This window comes from Ostrea edulis, chromosome 7, assembly GCF_947568905.1.
Source record: "Ostrea edulis chromosome 7, xbOstEdul1.1, whole genome shotgun sequence".
Lineage (NCBI taxonomy): Eukaryota > Metazoa > Mollusca > Bivalvia > Ostreida > Ostreidae > Ostrea > Ostrea edulis.
Window position 1 is genome coordinate 73,916,615 of NC_079170.1, and position 27,789 is coordinate 73,944,403.

Sequence of the window (27,789 nt, forward strand, 5' to 3'; positions counted from 1 at the left end):
ATCATGAATTATTTTTCTGCAAAATCTAAATACAATCCTCATTTTAAACCAAAACTATTCCTATACAAAACAAATCATATTGAAAAAACAGATAGGCGTCAGTTTTATTTCATCAAATATCAAGAGTTCTGAGCTACATGTATTAGTCATTCATGTGAAGTCTTGTCAAAAATAGGGTCCCCGTCAGGAGTGCGAACCCATTTTCTGATTTTGGAATCTGGATCTTCTTCATAAACCCAACCAGTAACTGTGAAAGAAAAAAAAATGCATGTATATATTTATTAACATATTTGTGACATGTTCGAATTCTAGAAATCTAATCTTTATTAAACACAGCTACATGTAATAACTGCAAAAGTAAGAAGTCATTTTCCCTCAATGTACTAGAAATTAAAAAGTACATTACGGGGAAATGATTGGACTTTTACAGGGGACACGCTACACGAGAGGAAGCAAAAGTCGATGAATATACAAAATGTAAAAGTTTTATTCATTTATACGCGCCCTTTACATTCCCGTACAAACTAAAAATACAGAATTTGCACGGTTCTGAGACTGAACCCGAGCAGCTGTACAAAAACAACCTCGGACCCCCCCCCCCCACCTCTCTCTCTCTCTCTCTCTCTCTCTCTCTCTCTAAGACCCCATGTATGTACACCTGAATCTACAGGAGGTTTCTCGAAAGAAAAAAAATGACTCAAGACACGGGATCTTCATATCAAACATCGGCAGTTTTTGTCTCTAAACATTATAGTGAAATAGGAAGAGTGCTAAAGGTTTGTGCTGAATGGCTACCATTTCCCCAACCATGCAATTTCTATTCAGCAGGAAACACTAACGTGCAGTTTGTTGTAAAGGGTTGATTGATACTCTTATTAATCTAACTATATTGTTATCAACTGGATGTTTATAATCATGTATTACTATTTTGTGCGTGTTTTTAATTTCAGATAACTGAAATCTGCATAACTGGCACAATGATATACGACTCGTAATTAAGGTAAATTGTTGTATTGCTCTGTCAATATCATAAATACTAAACATGCTACAGGGAACCCTATAGCTGCATTATGTCATGCAAGCAGTAAATCTGAATATCGAATGATGGACAGGTCACGCTCGTTTAATGGTCACAGTGGGGACGGTCTTCATGGACAAGTGGCGCTGGTTTAGCGGTGACGATGTTCGTGGACAGGTCGCGGTAGTTTAGCAATACCGGTGTTTGTGGACAGGTCGCGGTAGTTTATCGGTGATGGTGTTCGTGAGGAGTTCACGGTAGTTTAGCGATGACGGTGTTCGTGGATAGGTCACGGTAGTTTAATGATGACTGTGTTCATGGGCAGGTATCCTAAGTCAGGTCGCTGTAATTTAGTTGATAAGGTGTTCGTCGACAGGTTGCGGTAATCTCGTGGTGACGGCGTTTACGGGTAGGTCGCGATAATTTAGTGGTGACGGTCTTCTTGGATAGCTCACGGTAGTTTAGTGGTGACGGTGTTCGTGAACAAGTCGCGGTAGTTTAGTGGTGACGGTGTTCCTTTACAGGTCGCAGTAGTTTAGTGTTGACGGTGTTCGTGGACAGGTCGCAGTAGTTTAGTGTTGACAGTGTTCGTGGACAGGTGGCAGTAGTTTAGTGTTGACGGTGTTCGTGGACAGGTCGCAGTAGTTTAGTGTTGACGGTGTTCGTGGACAGGTCGCAGTAGTTTAGTGTTGACGGTGTTCGTGGACAGGTCGCAGTAGTTTAGTGGTAACGGTGTTCGTGGACAGGTCGCGGTAGTCTAATTGTGACCGTGTTCGTGGATTAGTGGCGGTGGTTAAATGGTGATGGTGTGTTTATGGACAGGTGGCGGTGATTTAGTGGTGGCGGTGTTCGTCGACAGGTGACGGGGATTTAATGGTGACGGTTTTGGTGGACAGGTCACAATAGCTTAGTGGTGACGGTGTTCACGGGCAAGTTGCGGTAGTTTAGTGTTGACGGTGTTCGTTGACAGGTCGCGGTAGTTTAGTGGGGACGGCGTTTGTGAACAGCTAGCGGTAGTTTAGTTTATTCCCCAATTTCATTCATTTGCCATTCTTTAACAAAAGTGGAGGAACTCTCCTTTCAATGAAAATTTCAAAATTAACAGCAGACATTTACATGTAGTATCTGTTAAAGATATATGACCCCTCCCCATACTACGGGCTTGTATAATCTGTCATTAAAAGTAGGGGTAGTTGGTATACGGGCCTGATAACAGTGATGCCAAGTAATGAGTGGATAATAACTTGTCTGTGCATGGACATGATTACATGTTTACAGGTGAATCCAATCTGCCTAAAGTACTGACCTATATTATATATAATATAGGTATGTACTTTAGTCAGATTGCAAGTGTATCGATCTCGGAATGCAGACGAATGGATTTGACGCGCCACTGGTAACGAAAACAAAACCTGGGGCTGTCGGTTCAGAAGCCCAAATCACTAGGCTACCAGGATAGGTTTATAGTCTAGTCTAGAATTTCTTATATTGTTACCAATACCGAAAGTACCGTGGGGATCCGGGTTAATATATGTCCTCAATACCCCTTGCTTGTTGTAAGAGGCGACTAAATTGGGCAGTCCTTCGAATGAGACCTTAAAAACCCAGGTCCCGTGTCACAGCAGGCGTAACACGATATAGATCCCTCCCTGCTCAATGGCCATAAGTGCGGAGCATGGGTCTAAAGTTTGCAGCCCTTCCCTGGCAATGATGCCGTCTCGATATAAGATTCTCTCGAGAGACGTTACACAATATACAATTAATCTTTGTCAGATGTAATATACTCTGAATTTAAAGATTTTAAAATAACAACAACGTTTTTAAATTAAAATACATATAATTTTTTGTTGTTGAAAATTTCTCACCAAAATCAATCCCTCTCTTGGGATATGGTAAGGCTGGTTTCGTAGGAAGAGGGGTGGAGACATTTGATATCGTGTTGCCAATTAAGGATGGACTTAGTGTTATGCTTTTAAAATCGTCTCTGGACGACGAAACCGAAACATCCGGACTCTCTGTGGATGGAATGTTGATGTAAGGACCACGTGAAGCCATTTTGTCGACGGTTGTTCCTTGGAAAGCTATTAATAAATAGTGAAGATAACTAGACTGATTTTCAGTAAACCATTTGTTAATAGATGTACTTATTGTAGATACGAGAAACACTGCATAAACACGAATCAAATCATCATGGTTTGACAATGAATGGAAAAGAGACAATAAATAAAAGGAAATATTCCCATTAAAAACAGAAAACAGACCGAATACGTTAGTAAGCATAAATCAGCGATACCAAAATCTTGATATATTTGTTACTCCTCCTGGGCACCTGGTCCCATCTCTGGTATATCCAGGGGTCCATGTTTGTCTGATCCCACCTCTAGTATACCCAGGGGTCCGTGTTTGCCCAAATCTCTAATTTGTATTACTTATAGGAGTTATGAGATTGATCATTGTTCTTTATCTTAACCCTTCATAATGAAAGGCCAAATTTATAGAAAGGTAATAAAGTAAAATGCAAGACCACAATGTTTGCAAAAAATGAATTATTAAATATTATAATTGATGAAGCCTGATTTGTTGTTAGCACTATCAAACAGCTACTCAACATTTACTAAAACCTCAAGACATAGAGTAAAACAAAGTTCTACGGTTTAACAAGCCAGGATTAATCGACCGAAAGCCTACATCCCTGTGATTTCACCTTTATGGGATTAACTCATCAAAAAGCTGCATGTATGTATACATGTAGTAGTTCTTTGTATTGTTCGATTTATTTTGGGCTATTTACGATACAATAATTGCGGAAATAATCTGCTAAAATTGATGTATTAATTTATCAATAACATGCATGTAATCCTGTGGGGATCCGGGTTAGAATAGGTTTTCAGTACCCTTTGCTTGTCGTTAGAGGCGACTAAATGGGGCGGTCCTTCGGATGAGACCACAAACACTGAGGTCCCGTGTTACAGCAGGTGTGGCACGATAAAGATCCATCCCTGCTCAAGGGCTGTAAGCGCCGAGCATATGCTTAAATTTTGCAGCTCTTCACCGGCACTTGTGACGTCCTCATAAGAGTGAAAGATTCTCGAGAGGGACGATAAACAATATTCAATCAAACAATCAACAAAACTCGAAGTTTTGTTTATCTATTAGACGTTGAGGGATCGTGAACACGCCTGTCGGGGACAGATCTTTTGCCAAAGAATCATTCGTTTCCTTTCTTTCGTTTTTGGTTTGAATCAGTAGAGACACAACTGAGGCTAGAACCCACGACCTCCCGGTAACAAAGATGTCCCGGCTCTGGATTTCTCTATACCTACGTGTGTGCTACTTTATTTTAAATCATACAGGGTAATGATTGAACAATACGGAATAGGTATCTTATGTTAAAACGCATTCAAAAGTCGAAGACAATATTACGTCAATAATACGATTGTGGTTATTTATTAACGTCAGAGTCAAATTTTGCTACATGCATGTACAATTGAATGGTCACCATTGCCAAAAGACCTTGTTGATTGTATAAATAACCTTACAATTAATCTATTGACGGTGTTGCAAATAGGAAAATGTTAAAGTTTGTATACCATTAACGGAATTAAAACGCATTATCCTTCTCTAAGACCAGTCCTACAGTATATCGCCTGTTGTGAGCCCTCTTACCAATACCGATATAGAATGATTGTTCTTTGAAGTGAAGGTCGAGTTTCATTGTGAAACCTTTGATTTGGAATATACTCACCCTCTCTCGGTGGGAATTAGTCTTTTCACGGAGTAAATTAAAGCATTGTCATATTGTACAGAATTTTAATCATTTACACAGTGATTAAACATTTCAGCATTCGCATATTGTAAACAAATTTAGATAAATTGTTTTGCCAGTTAGATGATCCATATGGGATATTTTTATTAAAATAATGCATTGATACCCAAAAGCCTAATATTTATCAAGGTGATTATGATCAGTTGAAGTCAACTCATTTTCATATATTATTTTTAAAGACATATGTACGATGTCTGTCATAGGAAGTAACATGGTTTTCACCGTGAGAGAGAACGCTACAGTAAATCTAACGCAATGCTGGGGGTTGGGGGTCGTCATGTTTTACGGTGAAAAGTGACGATAACGAGCAGTGATCAATGTAAAACTTATACCTACCAATTTTGATGCACCAGATGCGCATTTCGACAAATAATGTCTCCTCAGTGATACTTAACCGAAATCTTTGAAATCCGAAATAACAATGAAGTTTTAGAGTTCTTATAGGGAAAAAACAGTGTGCCAAATTCGTCTAAGGATAAGAGCTATGCGTAAGGGAGATTGGGCAAACACGGACCACTGGACACACCAGAGATGGAATGAGGTGCCTGGGAGGAGTAAGCATCCCCTGTCGACGGGTCACACCAGCCGTGAGCCCTATATCCTGATCAGGTAAACGGAGTTATCTGTAGTCAAAATCAATGTGCCAAGAAAGGCCTAACAATCGGTATGAAATACGTCAGACAACATTTGACCCAATGATAGGTTGTATTGACGAAGTAAATCGTTGTAACGACCATAGAATTTGCCAACTGCTGACTTCCAACGGGACTGTTGAAACTCCTATACCTTCAACTCGACGTGAGTGGCTGCTCAATAACCAAAGTTTGTATTTTCTGTTGTACAGTTTCCGGAATTACATTCCCCACTGTATCATTTGCACTATGACGTAAAACCATGAATGAAACCTCATTTCTAATCACCGGGGCGCGCTATATCGTGAAGGGGACCTCGAGACTAAAGTGAAAATGAGATAATCCACAAAATTCTATAATCTAAGGTTTTGCGAGAAGACAAATGACAGTCATATATGCGGACTCTAATTTTTCCTGTCCTAATTTTTTGAGTTCACTACAGGAACACTCATTCAGATCACTCGCTATTACCGCAAGAACACAGAGAATATGGTGATGATAGCAGTGATGATGGTGATGATGATAACGGTATCATGATAAATGATAATTTCAGAGCCCCATTTAAGACGAATAGTTAAAACTAGCATTGGAAAAACTTGTATGAGAACTTACCCAATCCTTTTAGAGGTGAAACAACAGAAATAGAGGAATGTGAGGCTTTGGGGACCATATTACTGCCGCTGGTTATCCCGCATTCTTCAAGAGAAGACCTTCCACCTACACCTCTGATTTCGATGATTTGAACTCTGGGATTCTTTGTATTATCAACGTTCCTATCAGAAAGACATATAGCAACAAAATCAGTAAACGTTCACCAATATTCAATGAAGTTAGAGGAGGCAGAAATGATGACGGTGGGTTTATTCAATTTTGTGGGGACTACGTTTTCGTGGATGTTGTGAGTGCCTCTCTCCCACGAATTTCAAACCACAAGAAAATACACAATTTACAAGTATGTAATGTCACAATGCACAGAAACCATATCTACACTCATTCAAACATAACTGTAGATTCTTAACAAAGTCTCACGAATTTAAATCTTACCACATTTGATGAAAAATATGTATTTTGTTCCTGATTTTCTTGAAATCGATACGCATGCGCATACTAATATGTATATTGTAAAGATCATCTGTACTATAGAATATCTTATACCACAACAGAACTTGCTTTTTGTGGCCTTAGAGTTTCCGCTGCAACATCATCGGGTTTTTGTGTATGAAAATGAGTCACAGCAATTGGACAAGACATTGCTCATCCTAAATGGTGTGTGATATAAAAACAAACTGATAATGGTGACCAGGTTTCACCTCCGTCTTAGAATAAAACATAAAAACTGTAGTAGAGGAAAGTAGAAAATTTTGAACTGGACTGAGAATCAAACACGGGACCCATGCATTACTATCCAGAGGCTCTGGCCGCTGAGCTTTCCGGACCGATATCCACTGTCCATATATCCCTCTTTTCACTCCCTTCCTCCTCTAAGGACACACGCGACGTTTCTCAATGATATATAATTTTTGTGACATTTCACGTACACTTTACTTGCGGTCTAGTTTTTGTTTTTTGTTTTGGGGGATATTACCATGTCTGTTTTATATAGTTAGCATATTTTGATAGTTCCTGGTTGTTGCAGGTAAAAATGTAAAGTTATCTCTTGTGTGTTACAGAAAGTTTTGTAAAGGGATATTTCCGTAGCAAAGTAGAGAAATATCTTGAAATTATTACAATATCAAATTCAATCACATTTGAAAAGCATACAAGAGCTCATCATACCGTGGAGAAATAAGGAAGATTTTTTTAATTGAAAAAGTCAGAAATGTCTTTAATTGTTTTCACCCTCGGAAGACACATGACCGAAGATTATTTTCGTCCTTGACAGGAAAACAGGTTACTGGCGGCAAATGTAGCATAGGAAAGATGACATCTTGGGATTGACCTGGAATCGAATCCAGGACTTCAGCATTACATGTACTTGTCAAGTGCCCTAACCACTGAGCTATCCGGACCAATACCCGCGGTCCATATGGTCTTAAATATTACAAAACTATAGCTAGCTTCGATATTTTAACCTAGTTTGTCTAAAGTAGTAAGTGATGTAGATGCTCACTTTTCTCTGCGACAGCATCTTCGTTTCCAGACTAGGAAAGCGATGATGATAACAGCTACAACAGCGGTAAATAGTGCGAAAAATACTCCAAGACCAATTGTCAAGTCATCGTCATCCTTCACTTGGGGTGCTGTTGTTGCTGGAGGAAAAATAAGTTTATCGCCAAATGGCTCAACCTTTTCTATCTTGTATCTATCCCAGGTCTTCTCTAAAAAAAATTCAAAACAATAATTCTCAGATTATGCATCACATAACATCATAATCATTATCATCGTGCTACACACACACGCACGCACATTTCATTTTTTTCGAATTTTCCTCATCCTCGAAAACTCTATTTCATATCAAGGTCACCCATACACACCCAAATACTCTTATGATAACACTCTAGCAACAGAATGACGAATACGACAAAAAAGATTTGTTTGAAACACTGATGCATCCATACGGCTGCAAAGTAATTCTGGTACCCAAAGAAAGGTCTTTTCACAAGGAGCACACATGTTAAATATGAAAGCCGTGTAAATTATGATAAAGATAAAGATTTGTCAAAAGTAAGTCAAACCTTAAGGTCAAGAATACATGTACACATTATAGGAAAGCCCTTTCTCATATTATCACCATTGTGAAATCGACTTTACCCATGTGAGACAGCCATGTGAGATTTTTCTGTCTCACACTGCTGCGATGTCATTTCATTGTGACGCCAAATATTTTCCATGATTTACGTTACACGGTGAATATTTACGTTACACGGTGAAGAAAAATATTTTGCGTTGTTATCTTTAAATTTTAATGTATATAGCTTTCTGATGGACAACCTTGGGTTTTTTTTAGTTTACACTTATGCTCTTTCTGCCTATCTGATTAGTTTTTGCATCGAAGTTCAAATGAGGATTTTGATAATTTAGACTTTTCTCTAAGCTCCTAAATTTATGCACTAAACTGTAGGTAAAATGTGCGAAAATAATCCTTCATTATTTACTCGTGTGGGATAGGGAAATTCCACCTCTACTAATGAAGGCTTCTATTAATCATCAACCATTAAAAAACGTTCAGAGTAGATGGTAAAGGTTTTTTTTGATAAATATACTAAAATGCAGACAGACAACCCAAAAATTATATGCCCTGTATCTCCAATTACAGGGGAGGGGGGGGGGGCATGGAAAGGATGGCTCTATGAATTTACCGTTTATTACAATCGTTGGAATTTTACTTGGACTGAGCTGAAGAACGTTGATAAATTCGCCATTAGTTACAAAAGTTTTGTCTTTAGTCAAATTGTCGACGGTTTTTGTTATACCATTCTTTATTCCATATACATGAACAAGGACCGACCTGAAACAGAAAAATAAGGAATTATCCATCGAGATCAGTGATCAATCTCATAACTCATATCAGGAATACAAAATTAAAAGTTAGGCAAACACAGATCCCTTGACATACTAAAGGTGGGATCAGGTGTCTGGGAGGAGTTCATTAATGCGAAAAATATGTATTTTGTCACCAAAGTAATAGCCTCTTACATTGTGCACCAGGATTCTAGCCATTTTAATACTCATTGTTTAAGGATCAAATACATTTATCCTCAGAAGTGAAACAGATCGCGACATATTTGATTTTGCAAACACCTGAAGTTTTGAAGTTTAATCTGCACTATCTTTATTCAATAATCATGAACTCAAAGTAGTAAAAAGTAATGCAAAACTTACTGAACTTTGTCCTCTATACACCAGCGCTTTACATATGAATCGAGAAACGCTGCCGCCAACACATTCTGTATTTGAGTAACCAAATCATCTTCTACTGATAAATAGGACACCAAATCCAATTCGAGATCAAATGTGATTACAACGTTCTCGGGATCAAATATATCAATCCTAACTAAACCATTGTTAACGGACGTCAAAGTAGGAGTTCCTCGATCAAACGACTCTATTTGGATGACATACTTTGATTCCGTTGGCTCTCCTTTCGACCTGACAACTCCTACAAATACGTCATCAATATACAAATACATGGACCATTCATTGTCATTAATAATCATATAGATCAATACATTCAGAATTATTCAAGTACTAGCATTTCTTTATGGTAATATGTACATTACCGGCATCATCCACAACAAATGGAACAGGACTTGCATTTGGTATTATTTCATATTTAACTTGGGCATTGTTTCCAATATCAGCGTCGACAGCTGTAACATATGCGATGGATGCGTCACAATACTCGGTAAAAGAAGCCTCAGAATCATAGAACTCGGGGGAGAATAGTGGTCTGTTATCATTATCATCTAAAATGTAAATGGTCACATTTACATTCGAAGACTTGGGTGGCTCACCGCTGTCTCTAGCTACCATGGTGAATGTGAAGTTTTGATATGTTTCTCTATCAAGAAGTTTTTTCAGAATTATTTCACCAGAAGTAGATCTAATCCCGAAGAAATAGTCTGCGAGTAAACCTTCCTGTGTAGTCATATCCAGTTCGTATTTAACTTCTCCATTTAAACCCTCATCAGGATCTACAGCCCAAGCGGATAAAATCATACTCCCTATAGAAAGACTTTCCAGTACAGATGTTGAATAGTCTTGTTGACCGAACAATGGAGTCCTGTCGTTTATGTCATTAACCGTGATATTCACAGTGACCTCCGCAGACAGCGGTGGAGATCCGACATTCCGAACACGGACCCATAACAAGTAATTTGATTCCAACTCACGATCCAGATCTCCCAATGTTATAATTTGTCCAGAAGTTTCATTTATTCCAAACATGTCTGTGACGCCCTTCCAGTTAGTTGCTATGCTATACATTAGCTCGGCGTTTGAACCCCTATCATTGTCTGTTGCTTCAACGATGCCTACAGTGGTAGACGAGACGACGTGTTCGTCGACAGAAAAGGCATATGAAGATTTCTTGAAAGTGGGATTTGAGTCGTTCACATCCTCAATCGTTATCATTGTCGTTACAGATGAAGACCTGGAAGGGCTGCTATTATCAGCAACTTGAATGACTAATTCGAATTTTTCTATCCGCTCTCGATCTAGATTTGATGCCACTTGTAAGACTCCTGTTATATGATCCAACTTAAAGCAAGAGTCAATATTTCCGGACAGTATGGTGAAGTTAAATTTTTCAAAATCGTTAGCATCGTCGTCATTTGCAGTAAGAGTAAATATTATGGTGTTTTGCAATGCATTTTCAGGAACTGCAGTGTCGTACATTCCTACAATGTTCGGCTCATTATCGTTCACGTCAGTGAGATAGATCTCCAGGGTTAAAGTACCAGTCAAAGATGGCGATCCTTTATCGGTGGCCGTTACCACCATGGTATGTCTGAAAATATTAGAAATATATTCAAACAAGAGGCCACTAAGCTGCAACAGTTTTCTAGTTTAAACATAGATGCTTATAATTTGGTACGTTACTAGTGTAAAACTTTAAAATTCCTTCCAGCCCTATTCATGTCGTTATTTATAGTTTAACCAGGTTATCAAAATATAACATAATCTCCATGAATCCAGGATTATCGACTAGACAAACTTTGATTGGAATATACACCACTAGGAACTGCTCTAATATTACAAATCCTACGTTTGTCGTTCTTGACAACAATCTTTTCATAAATATTCCTATAGATTTCTAAACTTTCATGACGTTCGGTTTAAGCGAAATTCAACATACATCACACGAAAGTGTTCGCAGATTAATTTGATTCTTGAGGAGATGGTATTTCAAATTTTCTCTTTACTTAATCCAGTGCAAAACTGCTAAAATACACCACCAATGAAATACAGGTACGTCATAATGGCTGAAGCGCCAACAACCGATAACAACAAAGGGGGTGATCAACTCCTCATACTTTCCAAGCACCACCAAAGACTAGAACGTGAAGACAACCAAACCCATCAAGGTGTTCCGCATGCTACTTAGTATAACCACAGTAGCATGCTCCAGTCAGGTGTAGATGTCATAATTGTTTATTGTGTATAAACCATAGATACAAATTATAAATACTACCAGAAAGATTTCAACTGTATTTGACATGCGTCAGTACATAATTACACTTCTTTGAGAATCATGCAATCGTTCAAGAAGAACGAGAAAAAGCCGACACATCATTCAATATACCGGTTTCGAGATTAGAGCTCTCCTGTGTAGGAGGTACATTAAGTGAAACTTTGAATGCTTAAGTGGGACATAGTGGACCTACAGTCAGTGAGAAAAATGATAAAATGTATTAAAAGTGGCTTCTCTTTAAATATTTAATGTAGAAACTATAAAATACTATCAAAAGAAATGTTTTACTAAAGTGGAAACATAAATACAATGTCAATTTGCAAGTAATATCCTAGATATGATAGGTAGGAGCAATGAATAAAAAACGTGATATAATAAGAATTCCAAGTATTTAATTACTTCTCGAATACTTATCATTTACTCAGTTTTTGTATCAGTCAAAATCGGGTGATGAAATTGCGTATGATAAACTTACTCTGCAAATTCACTTATGCAGGGATGAATATTTGTCCCACTCTCCAAAGGGATATAACTCGGATGTATCTCGAAACTGATGTATTGAGTAAACTGTCGAGTGTGGCTATGGTATTTTGTTGACAAAATCAGATGGAAAATCAGCTATTATGACGTCTCTTGTCAAACCTCGAATTTAGTAAGTGGTTCAGAGCAAGCATTGCGATCTTGGTTTGATTTGATTTTAATTATGATTCCCATTTGGACTTTGGCATTATCATTTGAATTTGTTACTATACCAAGTTTGAATATATGTAATTAAATGTTACAAACAAATTGGAAAGGAAAGGGAACGAGTCCTTCATTTTGATAAAACCGTGTCTCTTTCTTCTAAGAATATATTATGGCCATTTTTCTCCGGTTATGAATTCGAAAGTGTGAACTGGCGAGAGGTGACAGAGGACAGTCGACGGGCGTTATTTTATTAGAAAAGCTTACTCGGAGTTTAACGTGAATGAGCTAGAGGCAAATAATAAGAAAAAATAATTTTCTTATTGTAGTACATACTTATCCAATGTTTCTTTGTCCAGAGGAGATGTAACGGTCACTACTCCGCTTTCAGAATCGATTTGAAAGGGAACATTGGAGACAGAATTGAATGTGAATCTGTTGTTACCATTGACGGATGAGTCGGAGTCTGTTGAAAAGATCTGTGTTACTGACTTGCCAACAACGGTGTTTTCTGCAATCCATTTTTGTATAACGGAAGACGTGAACGTCGGGGCGTTGTCGTTAAGGTCTGCGATGTAGATCGTGACGGTACAAAAAGCAAACTTTGAAGAAATGCCTTGATCAGTAGCTTGGAGAGTTAAAAGAACTGATTCAGCTTCTTCATAATCAGATGGAATGAAAACGGTAATTTCTCCAGTAGATGAGTTAATCTGGAAGTAGGACAAATCGTTTCCAGAAATAATGCTGTGGTGGAGTAGTCCATTTGTTCCACTGCTGTCAAGATCAATGGCTGACACTGTTCCCACGCTTTGACCGGAGACTGTGTTTTCGTTGATATAAAACCTAAAAATGAGTTTATTCATCACATTATAAGTGTACGATTTTGAAAATCAGTTGAACTCTTAAGTTCTGTTGTTTGTTGGATGTTTTTCGTCAGTTCGACAATAGACATAGGGACACCACTAGCTTTTAAATTAAGTTATATATGTACAGTGTATACAAGTTATCTATGTATATTAAGAAGTAATTAAAATAATTTCAAATAAAACGTTCCATTTCACTATTACTTTATAAAAACGTGACGATAACGAACAGTGATTAATCTCATATTTCCTATAAATAATACAGTAAAACTCGAATATAACGAACACGGATATAGCGAAATTACGGCTATAGCGAAGTGAAAACGATTTCCCCGGCAAATTCTTTATATATTCTATATAAAAATATGCGTCTATAAAGAACACGGATATAGTGAATTTATAACGAAGTAAATTCATATTCCCCTTGAATTAAAAATGAACATAAAAATCACCTTTTATAACGAATTTATTTATTTATTTTTCATTCTAAACTCTTTGTGATTTTTAACAATCGTCTTCCATTGATATAAAGGATCCACACTTATTGCGAAAATTTTGTTTGTATTTTTTCAACAACAAAATGTTAACGTAAGACAATACTTACACATACGTTTAGCAAATATATTGTCGGTATTGTTTACTATTCTCGTTAATCAAATTTGAAGTTTGATTGCATTTATTGTATCGTACACTCCTTTATTCGTGTAAAGCAACAAGTAAATGACAATTGCAATAGACTGTACATGTATGTATTTCGCAAACTTTTGTTGACATTTCTCTCTCGACATGTTCTTGCATGACTTAATAATCCATCAAGATAAATTATCATATATTAATCAATGTGTATATTTCTTGTATAAAAATATTTCTTCTCGAAAATATATATGCTCCATTTCTCTTAAAGACAATACAAACGCAAGTATATCGATTGCTGCTTTCTTATGTAATTGGTATACATGTAGAACAAATCAGTTTTATAACGAATTCGTTATATATGAATTATGAATTCGTTATAAACGTATAGCCAATTACGCTTATAGCGAATTTTTATGGAGGGTCCCCAGAAATTCGCTATATCAGAGTTTTACTGTATAAAATTAAGAGTAGGACAATCATGGATCACTGGACACACTTGAAGAGAAATCGGGTGTTGAGTGGGAGTGAACATCATCTGTTGATCTCTCACACCTATCGCTAGTCCTACATGTATGTTTTGATCAGGTAAATAGAGCATTCCGTAGTCAAATTTAGTATGCAAAGAACGGCCTAACAATTAGTATGGAATACGCCAAACAGCATTTGACCTAATGGCAGGTTGTACTAACAAACCAGATCGTTATAACGACAATAGAATGTGCGAAATATTCACTTTAAACGAGACTGTTGAAACCCCTGTAACATTTGAACAGTGAAACATTCAGAAGTGATCAGTAAAATTATAAACCGCTACACTAGTGTAAATAGGGAAAGGCTAATGACAAACAAGTTGACGTAACAGGAGTTTTAACAGTCTTGGTTCATTAAATCAGTCCTTAATTTGTATTTGTAATATGAGATTAATATTTTTCGGAATCTTAAATTTTTCATGGTACATGTAGTTTGTTGAATGGCGGGTGATAAAGAAAAGGAAAAAAAATTGACAACATGGGACTATCTACATGAGTTACAGAAAGTACGTTTTTATACCTATGTATTACTTACACATATTTTTTGTTGTTGAATCTTGGCGGCTCATTTATGTCTCCGATCGTGACCTGAACTGTGGCAGTTGAATGCAGTGATCCATCTGAAGCTACGATGTGAATTTCATATAATGACCATTTCTCTCTATCTAGCGATTTACTCAATATTATTTTGCCACTTTGAGAATCCAAGAGAAAATTGGGATAAGTTGTTCGAAAATGGTAGGTGAATGGGTCATCATCCGGGTCTCTGGCCGTCACAATGATGACGGTGTCTCCTGGTGTTGCGTCCTCATTCAACATACTTGAAATGACTGTTGATATATTATAAAAACAATCATTGTAACTTATTTTCCTAAATTTTCACATTTGTGTTGAGTTCAAATTGAGAGAGAGAGAGAGAGAGAGAGAGAGAGAGAGAGAGAGAGAGAGAGAGAGTTGTACTATATGGAGTTGTACTATATGGAGCAATCCAAGAAATGCTGAAAATGTGAATAAGCTTTTTATATTGCAAAAACGAGCTGCAAGGGTAATTCTTAACATCAGAAATTTTGAAACAACATCTAATGTCATGTTTACAGAACTTAACTGGTTACCTCTATCAGATTACTTTGTCTATAGAAAAGTAATTTTAGTGTATAAAGTTTTACATGGTTTAATGCCAGATTATTTAAATGTTTTTAAATATGTATCAGAAGTCAGTCAGAGGCAATCTAGAAATTCTTATTCAAATATATTGTATATACCCAGGGCAAAAACAGAATATTATAGAAGATCTTTCAGCATTTCAGGGAGCACAGTGTGGAATGCCTTGAGTCAAAATATAAGAAACTCAACGAGTGTTGCGTGTTTTAAGAGAAATTATCTTAGAGATTATCACCATACTTTTTAAGCTTCATTTTGTATTCTATTTATCTTACATTCATAATTATTTCTTAAGTTTATATGTATTCTACTTCTTTTAATCTGTGTTTAATTTACTAATATCTGTCTGTATGTATGTTATATGCAGGACCATATTGAAAACTAGCGTTATCGTTAAATATGTAATCCTGGTTAAATGAGAGAGAGAGAGAGAGAGAGAGAGAGAGAGAGAGAGAGAGAGAGAGAGAGAGAGAAGGGGGGAGACCAGAGTTCTGGAATTGGGGTGGTTCTTCGTTTTCATTGATCAACTTCACTGCCACGTTTATGCTGGTGTTGAATCTGTTGTCGGAGGCATACACGTCAATACGATAGAACGACGCTGTCTCATAATCCAGCTTTCCTGCATTTGAAATACTCATTACTGCTGGGCATAAATATGTAAAATATACAACAAATCTAATTCGTAGCGTATTTATTGATTTATACTTTATGTATTACAATGACCATTATATTAAATTTGATACTTGGTTGCTGGACAAATGGCTAGATAATGATATTCCCTACCCCTGACTGTAAGCTTTCCTGAGGATACGTCAAAGGTATTGTCATCAGGTGACTGACGGATAGAGTAGGAAATGACGTCATTATCGCGGTCCACACATCCGAAATCTCGTATGACCACTGTGTTAGAAACTGTCAAAAATGAATTCACATCACATTCATTTATATTGTACCTTTGCTATGGTTGATGATTAGTTCAGTCATTGATAAATGTTGTATATTTTTTACGAATTAGATATACATTGATATGTAAGGAGAAAGTATCAATGGGCATTATCTGCCTAACTCTATTTCCCAGTCCTTGTCATCTTGATAAATAAACCAATGCCTGGATAAATTCAATAATATGAATAAAATAAGTGTCATCTAGTAAAACTTACCCACTAGTTCTGACACAGTGACACTTACCCGCTAGTTCTGTCACAGTGACACAGTAACACTTACCCGCTAGTTCTGACACCGTGACACTTACCCGCTAGTTCTGACACAGTAACACTTACCCGCTAGTTCTGACACAGTAACACTTACCCACTAGTTCTGACACAGTGACACTTACCCACTAGTTCTGACACAGTGACACTTACCCACTAGTTCTGACACAGTGACACTTACCCACTAGTTCTGACACAGTGACTCTTACCCACTAGTTCTGACACAGTAACATTTACCCGCTAGTGCTGACACAGTGACACCTACCCACTAGTTCTGACACAGTGACACTTACCCGCTAGTTCTGACACAGTAACACTTACCCACTAGTTCTGACACAGTGACACTGAAGACGCTTTTAGAACAATAGGGGGCGTTATCATTGGTGTTTTTAACGGACACAGTGACAGTTCCGGTCCCCTGTTCAGAAAAAGACAATTCCTTTTAATATAATCATTTCAAAAAGATTGTATAAAGTCTTCTAGCTGAGAACTTCGTAAAACACGTTTTTAGAGTGGAGCTGTCACTTATATATATATATATATATATATATATATATCTATATATATACATAACACTGTAATATAATGCACTACTAATATCCAGTACTCTAGAGTATGTAGGCATACACGTCACATACAACATATCATTTAATTTAAACAATATTTTATTAAAAAATGAACAGGATTAGGCAGCAGGCACACCCTATTTTAGGCCTCTCCCTGACATACCATTGGGACAACTGCTGTCTGACGTGTTTCATACCGATTGTAAGCCCGTCCTTGGCACACTGATTTTGACTACGGATAACTCCGTTTACCTGATCAAGATAATAGGGCTAATGGTGGGTGTGACCGGTCGACAGGGGATGCTTACTTCTCCTAGGTACCTGATGCCAGCTCTGTTATATCCAGAGGTCCGTGTTTGCCCAACTCTATTTTTATTGCTTATAGGAGTTATGAGATTCATCATCTTTACCTTTCATACAGATGGGCAATTCATGATGAAAGCAATCGAATATAAAGTAATACCAAGTTCTTGAAATATATATGTAATGTTGTCCACAAACTCCACTCCTCCCATTTTTATCAATGTATATTTGTACTCTGGTTTAATGTATACGTCTTACTTTTATTTACATATTGAACCTTTACTCTTATTGACTGCCGGAAATAAGTTTTACAGAAGTTTTACGACAACATAACCGAATTATTACAAGGGGTAATCATAGAGGAAAGATACATTAATCTACGATCAATTTCATTTGTTATTTTCCCCAGAACATTGTACATGTACCTTAAAGGTTCCACTGTCGGCTGCAGTTACGACGACAAGGTAACTCGTGACGGCCTCATAGTCCAGGTGATGTGACAGGTATAATTTACCGGTGACTCTATCCACTAGAAAAGCATCTGCAGGGCCGTTATGCACTGAAAATCAATCTACACGTCAATACAGGGTATATACGAGGATGTTCTACAATGGAAAACTTAGATAACGACTCGCAGCAATATCAAGTCCCAGATATTCAAGATTGCATCAGTGTTGTGTTTCAGTGGATTGAGGGATTCAAATTTGAAATTTACAAATGCATTTAACCAGAACATACATTGCACTTGTTGGTTTTGCGTCAATATTAGTCTTTACCTTCCGATATTGCATATGAAACGACGTTATCGGGAGATGCGTCCCGATCTGTGGCTGTGTAGTTTATTATCGCAGTTCCTGGTAGCATGTCTTCGTCGATGGTTACAGTCTGTGGGTTGAAGCGCGGTGTGAATTCGTTTACAGGCTGCAGATTGATCCAGACATTGACAGACACGGTGTGAGCACCATCTGTAACTTCTATTGTTAAGAAGTAAATAAACGTTCCCTCATCATACGCCAAATCTGTTGATGCAAACATGAATGGCATTTTTAGATTTTGTCATGATTAAAACATAATTAGGCATGGTTACATTTTGTACTTTGCTAGACAGGACTTAATTTAAAAAAATGAAGCAGTTTACCACGCTTGACGTCCACTTTTCCTGCTGATGTTATTTCCAGGTCCCCCAGATCACCTGACAGGATACTGTAGCCCAATGTTGTACCAACATCTCTATCGGTGCATGACAGAGCGACAATCTAACAGAATCACAAGACAGATAAATCATGAATTCCGATTTGCAAACGCGTTTTTATAAGTGCATTAATTCACCATTGTTTGAAGGAACTTAAAAAGGAAAGTTATGGTTTGAATAAATTGCATTTTGTGATGTAAATGTTGCATTAGCTTTACAATCATTTGCATAATGATGGCTATTTTTATGAATGTATCTTATTTGTGTGGACAGAATTTTGTGACGTACCGACTGTTGTACTAGTCATGTTTATATAATGTATAAATATGACAGTAAGTAATGTACGTTCCGTAGTGTGCGGTACATACACGTGACAGTAGTAATGTAAGCCCCTTAGTGTGAGGATACCGGTATATACACTGTATCTTCCATTTTTTATCATGTATATGATGCACCACTTCCGGTGGGTGTGTCTTTTTCAGGTTATCGCAGTTGTGATTGCGATTGTTTTCTCTGACTTTTGACTTCACTACATGTACATGTAACTGTCATCTTAATAACGAAAGGTGAAGATAACGAATTATGATTTCATAACTCCTATAAGAAATACAAATTAGAGAGTTAGGCAAACACGGACCACTTGATATACCATAGGTGGGTTCAAGTGCCAAGGAGGAGTAAGCATCCCCTCTCAACCGGTCACATCCGCCGTGAGTCCTATATCTTGATCAGGTAAAGGGAGCCATCCGTAGTCAAAATCAGTGTGCCAAGAACAGCCTAACATTCGGTATGAAACATGTCAGACAGCATTTGACCCAATGATAGGTTGAATTGGTAAACTAGATCATTAGAACGACCACAGCATTTGCGAAATGCTGAATTTATACGAGACTGTTGAACCCCCTGCACCATCAATTTGTTTTTCAGTAGCCTAATTCGATTTAAAATCTGACCATATGCAGAACAAGCTCTTACGTATCGAATCAGTTGAGAGATATAAACACCACATGCTGGTGATGATGGAATATTGCTGCATGAATATGGGACGTTGACGATGGAAAACTGAAACCCTCCCGTTTGTCATAAAGTCTAGCTGTTAGTTTGCCGTTAATATCTACTTTCAATAAAATATCTAAGTATGAAGCAGAAGTGAACGACTATGTGGTGTCTTTTATTTCGAGTTCTCTGGGATATAAAGAATGCGATGGAAGAAAAGTTCTGAAAACACTGCTCACTGAAAGCCGGATTTCTCGTTAGTATTTTGTACTTTGTGAATGTGAGAGTTGAAGAGAAACTGTAAACTAATGAACGATGTCTCTCATTACCGCGTGTATGTTTCGTTACATTTCGTACATCACTTTCGAACACTACATTTCTTTCATGTAATCACACTTGTAGTTGTTATCTTTCACTATGACCCACTGTAACGTCCTCTAAACACTAGAGAAGGAATGGGAAAGACAAATACCGCGGGAGAAACAAACAACTACCGCGGGAGAAACAAATACCGCGGGAGAAACAAATACCGCGAGAGAAACAAACAACTACCGCGGGAGAAACAAACAACTACCGCGGGAGAAACAAATACCGCGGGAGAAACAAATACCGCGGGAGAAACAAATACCGCAAGAGAAACAAACAAATACCGCGGGAGAAGCAAATACCGCGGGAGAAACAAACAAATACCACGGGAGAAGCAAATACCGCGGGAGAAACAAATACCGCGAGAGAAACAAATACCGCGGGAGAAACAAATACCGCGAAAGAAACAAATACCGCGGGAGAAACAAATACCGCGAGAGAAACAAATACCGCGGGAGAAACAAATACCGCGAGAGAAACAAATACCGAGGGAGAAACAAATACCGCGAGAGAAACAATACCGAGGGAGAAACAAATACCGCGGGAGAAACAAATACCGCGAGAGAAACAAACAAATACCGCGGCATCTAGTCGATAATTACCGGTCTAGCTCGAACTCTCAATATTCATGTTTCTTTAACCATGGAAACTTAACAAGACCTTCGGTTTCGCGGGTTGTTAATTAAAAAAAAAGAGTAGGCAATTAACAAACTCGCAAGTTTTCGAACTTAATGTATTTGAAATTAAATGAATTACCTTTCATAATGAAAGTAGGCTAAGTGTAATGATGTCACTGACGTAATGTAACGTATGTATGTAACGGCATTGTACGTTATTGAGTTTTTGCAATGTATATTACATTTACCGTTCTTCCAATAGACAGTGTCTCATTTACAGTCAGCGTATGCTTCATGGGAGAACATTCTGGCGGGTTATCATTAATGTCCGCTATTGTCACTCTTACTACCGTCGTAGTAGACTGAAGCCCGCCGTCCATGACTTGTACGGTGAGATCATAAAAGGTCGTGTCTTCGAAATTCAATATTTTCTTCGTGTATATCTTCCCAGTCTTCGAGATGAAAAATACATCGCCCGTATTTCCACCTACAAACAGAAATTTGAATAAATAGATGAAGCAATCAGTGTGACCACTTCACGACGAAACGTGCATGTGCTGAAAAATCGTTTAAAAGTTTTGTAAAAATCATGCAGATCGAGATCACCAGAAGTCTACAATATAACGCGGGCATTTTCTGTCAAAGGCAGATAACTCGGTACATAGTTGAATAAATATTAAGTAAAATACAAATAAAAAGCAGTAGACATTTTCTGTAAATTGTCTTTTACAGGAAAACAGTATATCACAAATCAGAATGCATAGCATGATAAATACCTTTAGTTCCAAAAATATATTTTTGAAATGACAATTGAGTATGCTTTACGTTTTTTTATGGAGGTTATTTATGTATCTGTTTATTTATTTATTTACTATTATTATTTTGCATATCAATGTATATCTGTGCGGATCAAGTACAGAAGACAAAAAAATGTTAAAGTTTGAATAAAATCTGTAATTTAAAGCTCAACTGGACCCAATAATATGTACCGGTATCATGACAATAAAAAAGATGACACTTTATTGTCACATGAACTGTAAGTGAATCTGATAAACGATACTTTAATATATATATATGCGGAACATTTGAACGCTCTGGTGAAAAAACCCAAATGCGAATTGAGTTTAAATGGAGACTAAATTACAGATGTTACCTGTGATTCGATAGGCCAGCTCCCCATGATTGCCTGCGTCATCATCGGTAGCTGTCACCATAAGTACTTCCCAACCAACTGGGGAGTTCTCGGGAATCTATAAAAAATGCAATTATATCTTAAAAGTGAACAGACATTCTGTGGTTATTTAGAGGTAGACTCCTCTCGCTCTCCGTGATAAAGGAGAACAGATTTATACAAAGGAATTAAAGTGATCAGGTGTGACGGTAATTTATAGATATTCAATTCGTTTGCAATTAGAACTTACCTAACAAGTTTATGGGGAAGGTGGGGGGGGGGGGGGTCAAATAGAGGAAAGGAATACGCATGATAAAGAGAGGAACGTATAATCACTTCTGTATTTGTTGGTATTCGAGTATCTAAGTTTTATAACGAAGCTGTTACAACAGCCTATCAAGGAGTATGTATCCCCTCGCAGCGTGCTATATTATAGGACAGCATCCCTACCCCCCTTAAAATCAGAAGCACTGGCATTTATATATAGGAGTTTATATGCCAGTTAAAACGACCGTTCATTTCATTACCTTTTGAAGTTAAAAACCAGGAGAAGCACTGATCTCGATGCAAAATAACTTCATTGCAAGTGTATATGAGATTTAATAATACTAAATATAGTGAAAATAATATTCAAGGAGTCACCTTTCAAGTTGATTTTTTACATTCCGTTTCAAACCAAACAGGGAGAGAGATCTCATTGCAAGATTCCATTGATAAAAGTTTGATAACAATTGAGGAAGACAATGGATTCCCAGTTTTGATGTTGAGGTACCATTCCGTCAATTGTGTGAATGTAACTTGAATCTTGTATAGGGAAAATTTCCTTCTGTTGACCTGCACATTATAACCTTGGAACCCAATGGAAATTTAAAAAAAAAAGCGAATTGTATCATTTCTTGTATTAGTGGTTAATTGTATAGGTGGTTAAATTTTTATGGTTTCATTGCCACCAGTTTTAACATGACTTTTTTATGTGTATATTTATTTCCACTATTGTATGTTCCATCATTTGATTGTATGGCATGGGATATTCTTAATGCAAAGCGTGTTTTAAATTTTAGCAATTATACTTTATATTATTGATGTTTTGCTAGCATTGTTTTGATATTATGTCTTAATGCTATTGTAATTTCCTTTCACTGCGTTTATAGCATGCTGTATCATTGTCATTGTGTGTAGTGCTTTAGAGTGGTTATCTATAGTCATATAAGGCTCTATATAAAAATATTATTTCTGCAAGTCAGATGAATCAGCAGCTGGCATTTCGCACCTGTTAAATCTCTAAACCAATATAGAATGAAACCTCTAGCCAAAGAACTATGAGATTTATCATCATGAAATTAATTAAGAAATGAAACGTAATTCTTCTCCAGACAAAAAATATTCAAAAAGTTCGAATCCCAAATTAAGTACGTATTACATTAATTTTAGAAATTCTTTAGAAAATACATTCACGGCAATCCTGCAGAAACGCATATGCAGTTTGAAAACCCGTATCAAAACACCTCGCGCTCTTATGCGGTCTGTATTCTTTATAGGATTATGAGATTGGTCACTAGTAATTATCTTCATTTTTTTATCCCTTCATAACTATTGCTGTGAGGAGGTAACAAGGCAAGGGTCATGTTATATTCTTAACAGGGGAGAATATCAACGAAGTTAAGTATGAATTGCAATTGTATAGAGTGAAATTTAATAAATTCCCTTATATATTATCCAAAATATGAGTAAATATCCACACAAGTAATAGTATAATAAACAAAATATAACTCAACCGGTTTCATTTTCAATCTTCCAGCGTTATCATTATTCGTTGATTAAAAAGGTCACTTCCGGTAATTACTTTGTTTTGCATTGACTGAATGAAATGATATTACCCTTTCTGGTGTTAACATATTTATGTTTGATAAAACTGCATCATAATATTAAGAGATCAGGGTGTTTTTTTTCTTCAAATATTCAAATTTTGACTTGCAAACTTTAAGTTAGCTGCCTAAACGGGATACCGGAATGAACGTCCATCATGGCCACGAGGACAAACAAGAGAATGAGCCGAAAAGTGGTCGCGAAAAACTATCAAATTCTCTCGAGTTATATGCGTCGATGAGGTTCATTTGTATGGTGAATCAATACCATTGATAATGAAAATGCCAGATCAGAAAGCCCGGTGTGTTGGGTGACGAAAAAAGAATGTTAGAGCTATGTCGAATTGAAGTTTTGAGTAAAATCTCGTTTCATTCCTTTTGTTTTTATCATTAAAGGTTGGTATGAAAGACCCTTACTATTGTCAGTGCAGTCAAAATCACCGGTTCTTGTACTTACATGTACTATAATGCCTTGCACTTACAGAGAAATGTACTCACTGTCGTACTGAGCGGTGTTCCACCGATAGAGGGCGCAAACTCATTCACAGGATCCACTGTCACAATAACAGTCACTGTTCCCGTTCTTACAAAGCCCACTGATGGGGTATCTGTTGCTATTACGATCAGTGTGTAGCGGAAGTCCTTCGTTGTCATGACGTCATAGTCTATAGCGTTATTGGTTGTTAGCATCTGATTGCCGACAATCTTAAACTTTTCTGATATGTCGTCACCGGATATGATTGATATGTTAGTGCACCCTGGGTAGGTCCCAGAGTCCGTGTCATTGCAGGCCAGATAAGTGACTAACGTATCTGCAGTAGTAAAAACAATTGGATGATTAAATTGAACTGTCCAGATTTTATGCTATGTTGACTGGACATCAAAATCAGAAGCAATATAGCTTCGGTTATTAAATGTATTTATTTTGATTAAAGTGCATGATACTTCTCAGTACTAAAGTGTTGTTACATATTTTGAACTATGCTTTCGTCATTTTCATATTAATTACCCATGGGTGCGTTTTCAGTTACGTTAACACTCAGAATGGAGCTCGTAAACTGCGGTGCGTATTCATTCGCCGGTAGAATGTTCACTATGAATGATTCCTCGTCAAAGTTGGAATGGTTAAGTACTTCTCTAGCCCTTAAATTTCAAAGATGGGAACATGATAAATTCAAAACTTTTCCAGAAATGTAATGATGTGAATAAGTCTATAGTTTGAATAAAACTCGCAACAATGATAATCAATCAATAATGGAGAAGTCTTGGGAATTCAAACCTGTTTACCTAAGAAGTCACGATATTTCTGACATTGTATTAACACGTGCAGCAGTCACGTGTGTTATTTGCGACTTGTACACGTGATCAGTTTGTGAATATCGCGTGCACTTTGCAGCCTATTGATCGCTTAAGGTTTATATAGAGTTGAGAATCAGGCCTGTACCAGTGGTTGGTACATTAACTATAATTACTTCTATGGGGACTGGGAACCTCAATCAAGAAGTACTTTGAGCAACAATTAGCGAGCTACCACTTCGTAGATGACACATCTATTTCGAGCATTTGCTCAAAACATGGAGAAATGAGGAAATATCAAATAGTATGGAACACTTCATAACCCAATACATATTGCATCATCAAATTCAACAATGTGCATAAAACCCAAACACAAGGGCACATTTCTTTCTACACCTTGTGAATATGCTGATCCGCCACGTTCCCTTTTATGTATTGGAAAGAACTCCGAAAAAGAAATAAGGTACACACAAACACGTTCACAGCAAGTACAAAACGAGACTTGAAGTTTTAAAGCGACTCTGCCAACGCAGCTTCGATATGTTCATGCATAATGCTTTCAATACAATATCAGTACACTGCATGGGGAGTCTCTGTCTGCTCTAATAGTTGTTTAATGTCCCACTTGAGAATCTTTCACTCATCAGGGACGGATCCAGGAATTGTGGTTACGGGGGCGCCACTTTACGAGGCAGTGGGTCCAGGGCGAAGCCCTGGTGGGGGTTCAGGGGGCGAAGCCCCCGGAAGCTCCTGGATTTCACAGGGCTTGAAATATTTCTCCTATTAAGTCATTTGTACTATTTTCTATCATTTTAATAAGGTGAAATTAATGAAACGATCCAAACTTTAAGGGTTTTTTGGAAAAAATTACGTTCTTCCAATAAAGTAATTCAAGAAATCAAAGGATTTTGTCATTTATTTTCTCTCCTTGAGTGGAAGAAATTATTGCTTCTTTTATCGTTTACTACATTTTCCGAAACAAGATACAACGATTTACCTTAAATTTGAAAATTTTAGGGGGGGGGGGGGCGCCGGCTGCCCCCCCCCCCCCCCCCCCCCCCCCCCCCCTCTAAATCCGCCACTGCATATGGAGACGTCATCATTACCGGTAAAAGGCTGGAAAATTTAGATCTATGCTCGATATTTACCGCCTTTGAGCAGGGATAATCTCTGTCGTGTCATACCTGCTGTGACACGGGCCTCGGTTAGAAGGATCAGTTCATTTAGTCGCCTCTTACGACAAGCAAGGGGTACTGAGGACCTACTCTAACCCGGACCACCACGAGCTCTGCTTCTAGAGGAATTGGTGTGAAAACATTGTGACTGTAAAATAACCTAGATACAAAACCAAGAGCCGCAGCATCCACATTTCTGTGTGTTAAAAGAATGCATATTTTCTGTCGATGTCGCATACAAAATATCACTTCTCAACGCGTCCAATAAATATGAAAGAAATTCATCCTAAAGATCAGTGAAGGTATATATTTTGTCAAATGATGATTTATCAATATCTAATGTTGTATGTGTCTCCAATTGTTTTGCCCTCACAATTGAATTAGGGTGCATATTGTTTTGCCCTGTCTGTCAGTAAGTTTGTTCGTATGATTAACACTTTCACCGTGCTCTTACGGTCGTCCGTGCCGAATCGTACCTGCCCTTTTCATTGTGACACCAATTGCTTTGACATTCAATATCGCAGCTTGCCATTTAATATTCCGCGGTCTTTTAAATGATCTCTTCAATGTTTCTCAATTATTGAAGTGACATACATTCATTTCTTAACGAGGGTTATGATATTCAAATATATGTATTACAATTTACTACACATATATGATATTCATCGAATCATTGTTGTATATTTCACTTGCTATACCATTGTCAAGAACACACCTATACGATCATTTTCATTATTTAATGGGTCCCATGAGGATCCGGGTTAGAATAAGTCTGCAGTACCCCTTGCTTGTCGTAAGAGGCGACTAAATGTGGCGCTCCGTCGGATGAGTCGAGACCGCAAAAATCGAGGTCCTGTGTCACAGCAGGTGTGGCACGATCAAGATCCCTCCCTGCTCAAAGGCCGTAAGCGCCGAGCATAGGCCTGTCTAAATTTTGCAGCCCTTTGCCGGCAATTGTGACATTTCCATACAAGTGAAAGATTCTCGAGAGGGACGTTAAACACTTCTTTTATCGTTTGGTACATTCTTCTGAATAAGATACCACGATTTACCTTAAATTTGAAAATTTTAGGGGGGGGGGGGGGGGGCTACCGTTGATTTAATGCGAGTTGAAATTACTTTCAGAATTATTTTACAATTATCAGATTGCTAGCGAATCCGAATTTTCGAATGTAATTCTCCAAAAGTTGAATGGTGATAATAATGATATGCAAATTCTTCTATGAAAATATACTTACACAACGTCAAATTTGTACTGCTTCTGGAGTTCAAAGTTCAGTTGCGTAGCTATTGAAATCCATCCAGTAGATATATTGACAGAGAAATCACTCGAGGTCAAGGGGAAGACATATTCAATAGGTGATGTATCTGTTGCATTTACATCGAAAATTTCGTATCCCAATGGAAGACTGTCATTGACAAAAATTGTAATTGGTTCCGAAGGGTTTGTTATTGTTACTTGTAAATGACCTAAAATAAAGTGTATACTGTATATAGATTAAACTAGTAAATACAAATAAATTGTATACTGTATATAGATTAAACTAA

The 27,789-nt window shown here is 37.4% G+C and overlaps 1 protein-coding gene across 1 annotated transcript; it reads right to left on the reverse strand.

Annotated features, from left to right (window-relative positions):
- Nucleotides 1-79: 79 nt before the first annotated feature.
- LOC125653611 (protocadherin Fat 4-like) lies at nucleotides 80-27,704 on the reverse strand. Its single transcript, XM_048883176.2, has 20 exons — nucleotides 27,480-27,704; nucleotides 24,780-24,913; nucleotides 24,269-24,582; nucleotides 21,888-21,984; nucleotides 20,983-21,221; nucleotides 18,702-18,819; nucleotides 18,340-18,582; nucleotides 17,989-18,122; nucleotides 17,016-17,112; nucleotides 16,267-16,395; nucleotides 15,968-16,102; nucleotides 14,858-15,152; nucleotides 12,630-13,136; nucleotides 9,697-10,925; nucleotides 9,299-9,575; nucleotides 8,776-8,924; nucleotides 7,587-7,794; nucleotides 6,089-6,249; nucleotides 2,884-3,099; nucleotides 80-247 (listed from the first exon to the last, which is right to left on the reverse strand). The coding sequence occupies exons 2-20, from the start codon at nucleotides 24,781-24,783 to the stop codon at nucleotides 147-149; spliced, it is 4,653 nt and encodes a 1,550-aa protein (XP_048739133.2). The 5' UTR covers nucleotides 24,784-24,913; nucleotides 27,480-27,704; the 3' UTR covers nucleotides 80-146.
- Nucleotides 27,705-27,789: the final 85 nt, after the last annotated feature.

Coding starts and splice junctions, on each gene's coding strand:
- LOC125653611 (XM_048883176.2), bottom strand. Junction 13,137..14,857: donor TTCAACAACAAAAAATATGT/GTAAGTAATACA, acceptor ACTCATTTTTAG/GTTTTATATCAACGAAAACA. Junction 6,250..7,586: donor AGATGCTGTCGCAGAGAAAA/GTGAGCATCTAC, acceptor TCTTTCTGATAG/GAACGTTGATAATACAAAGA.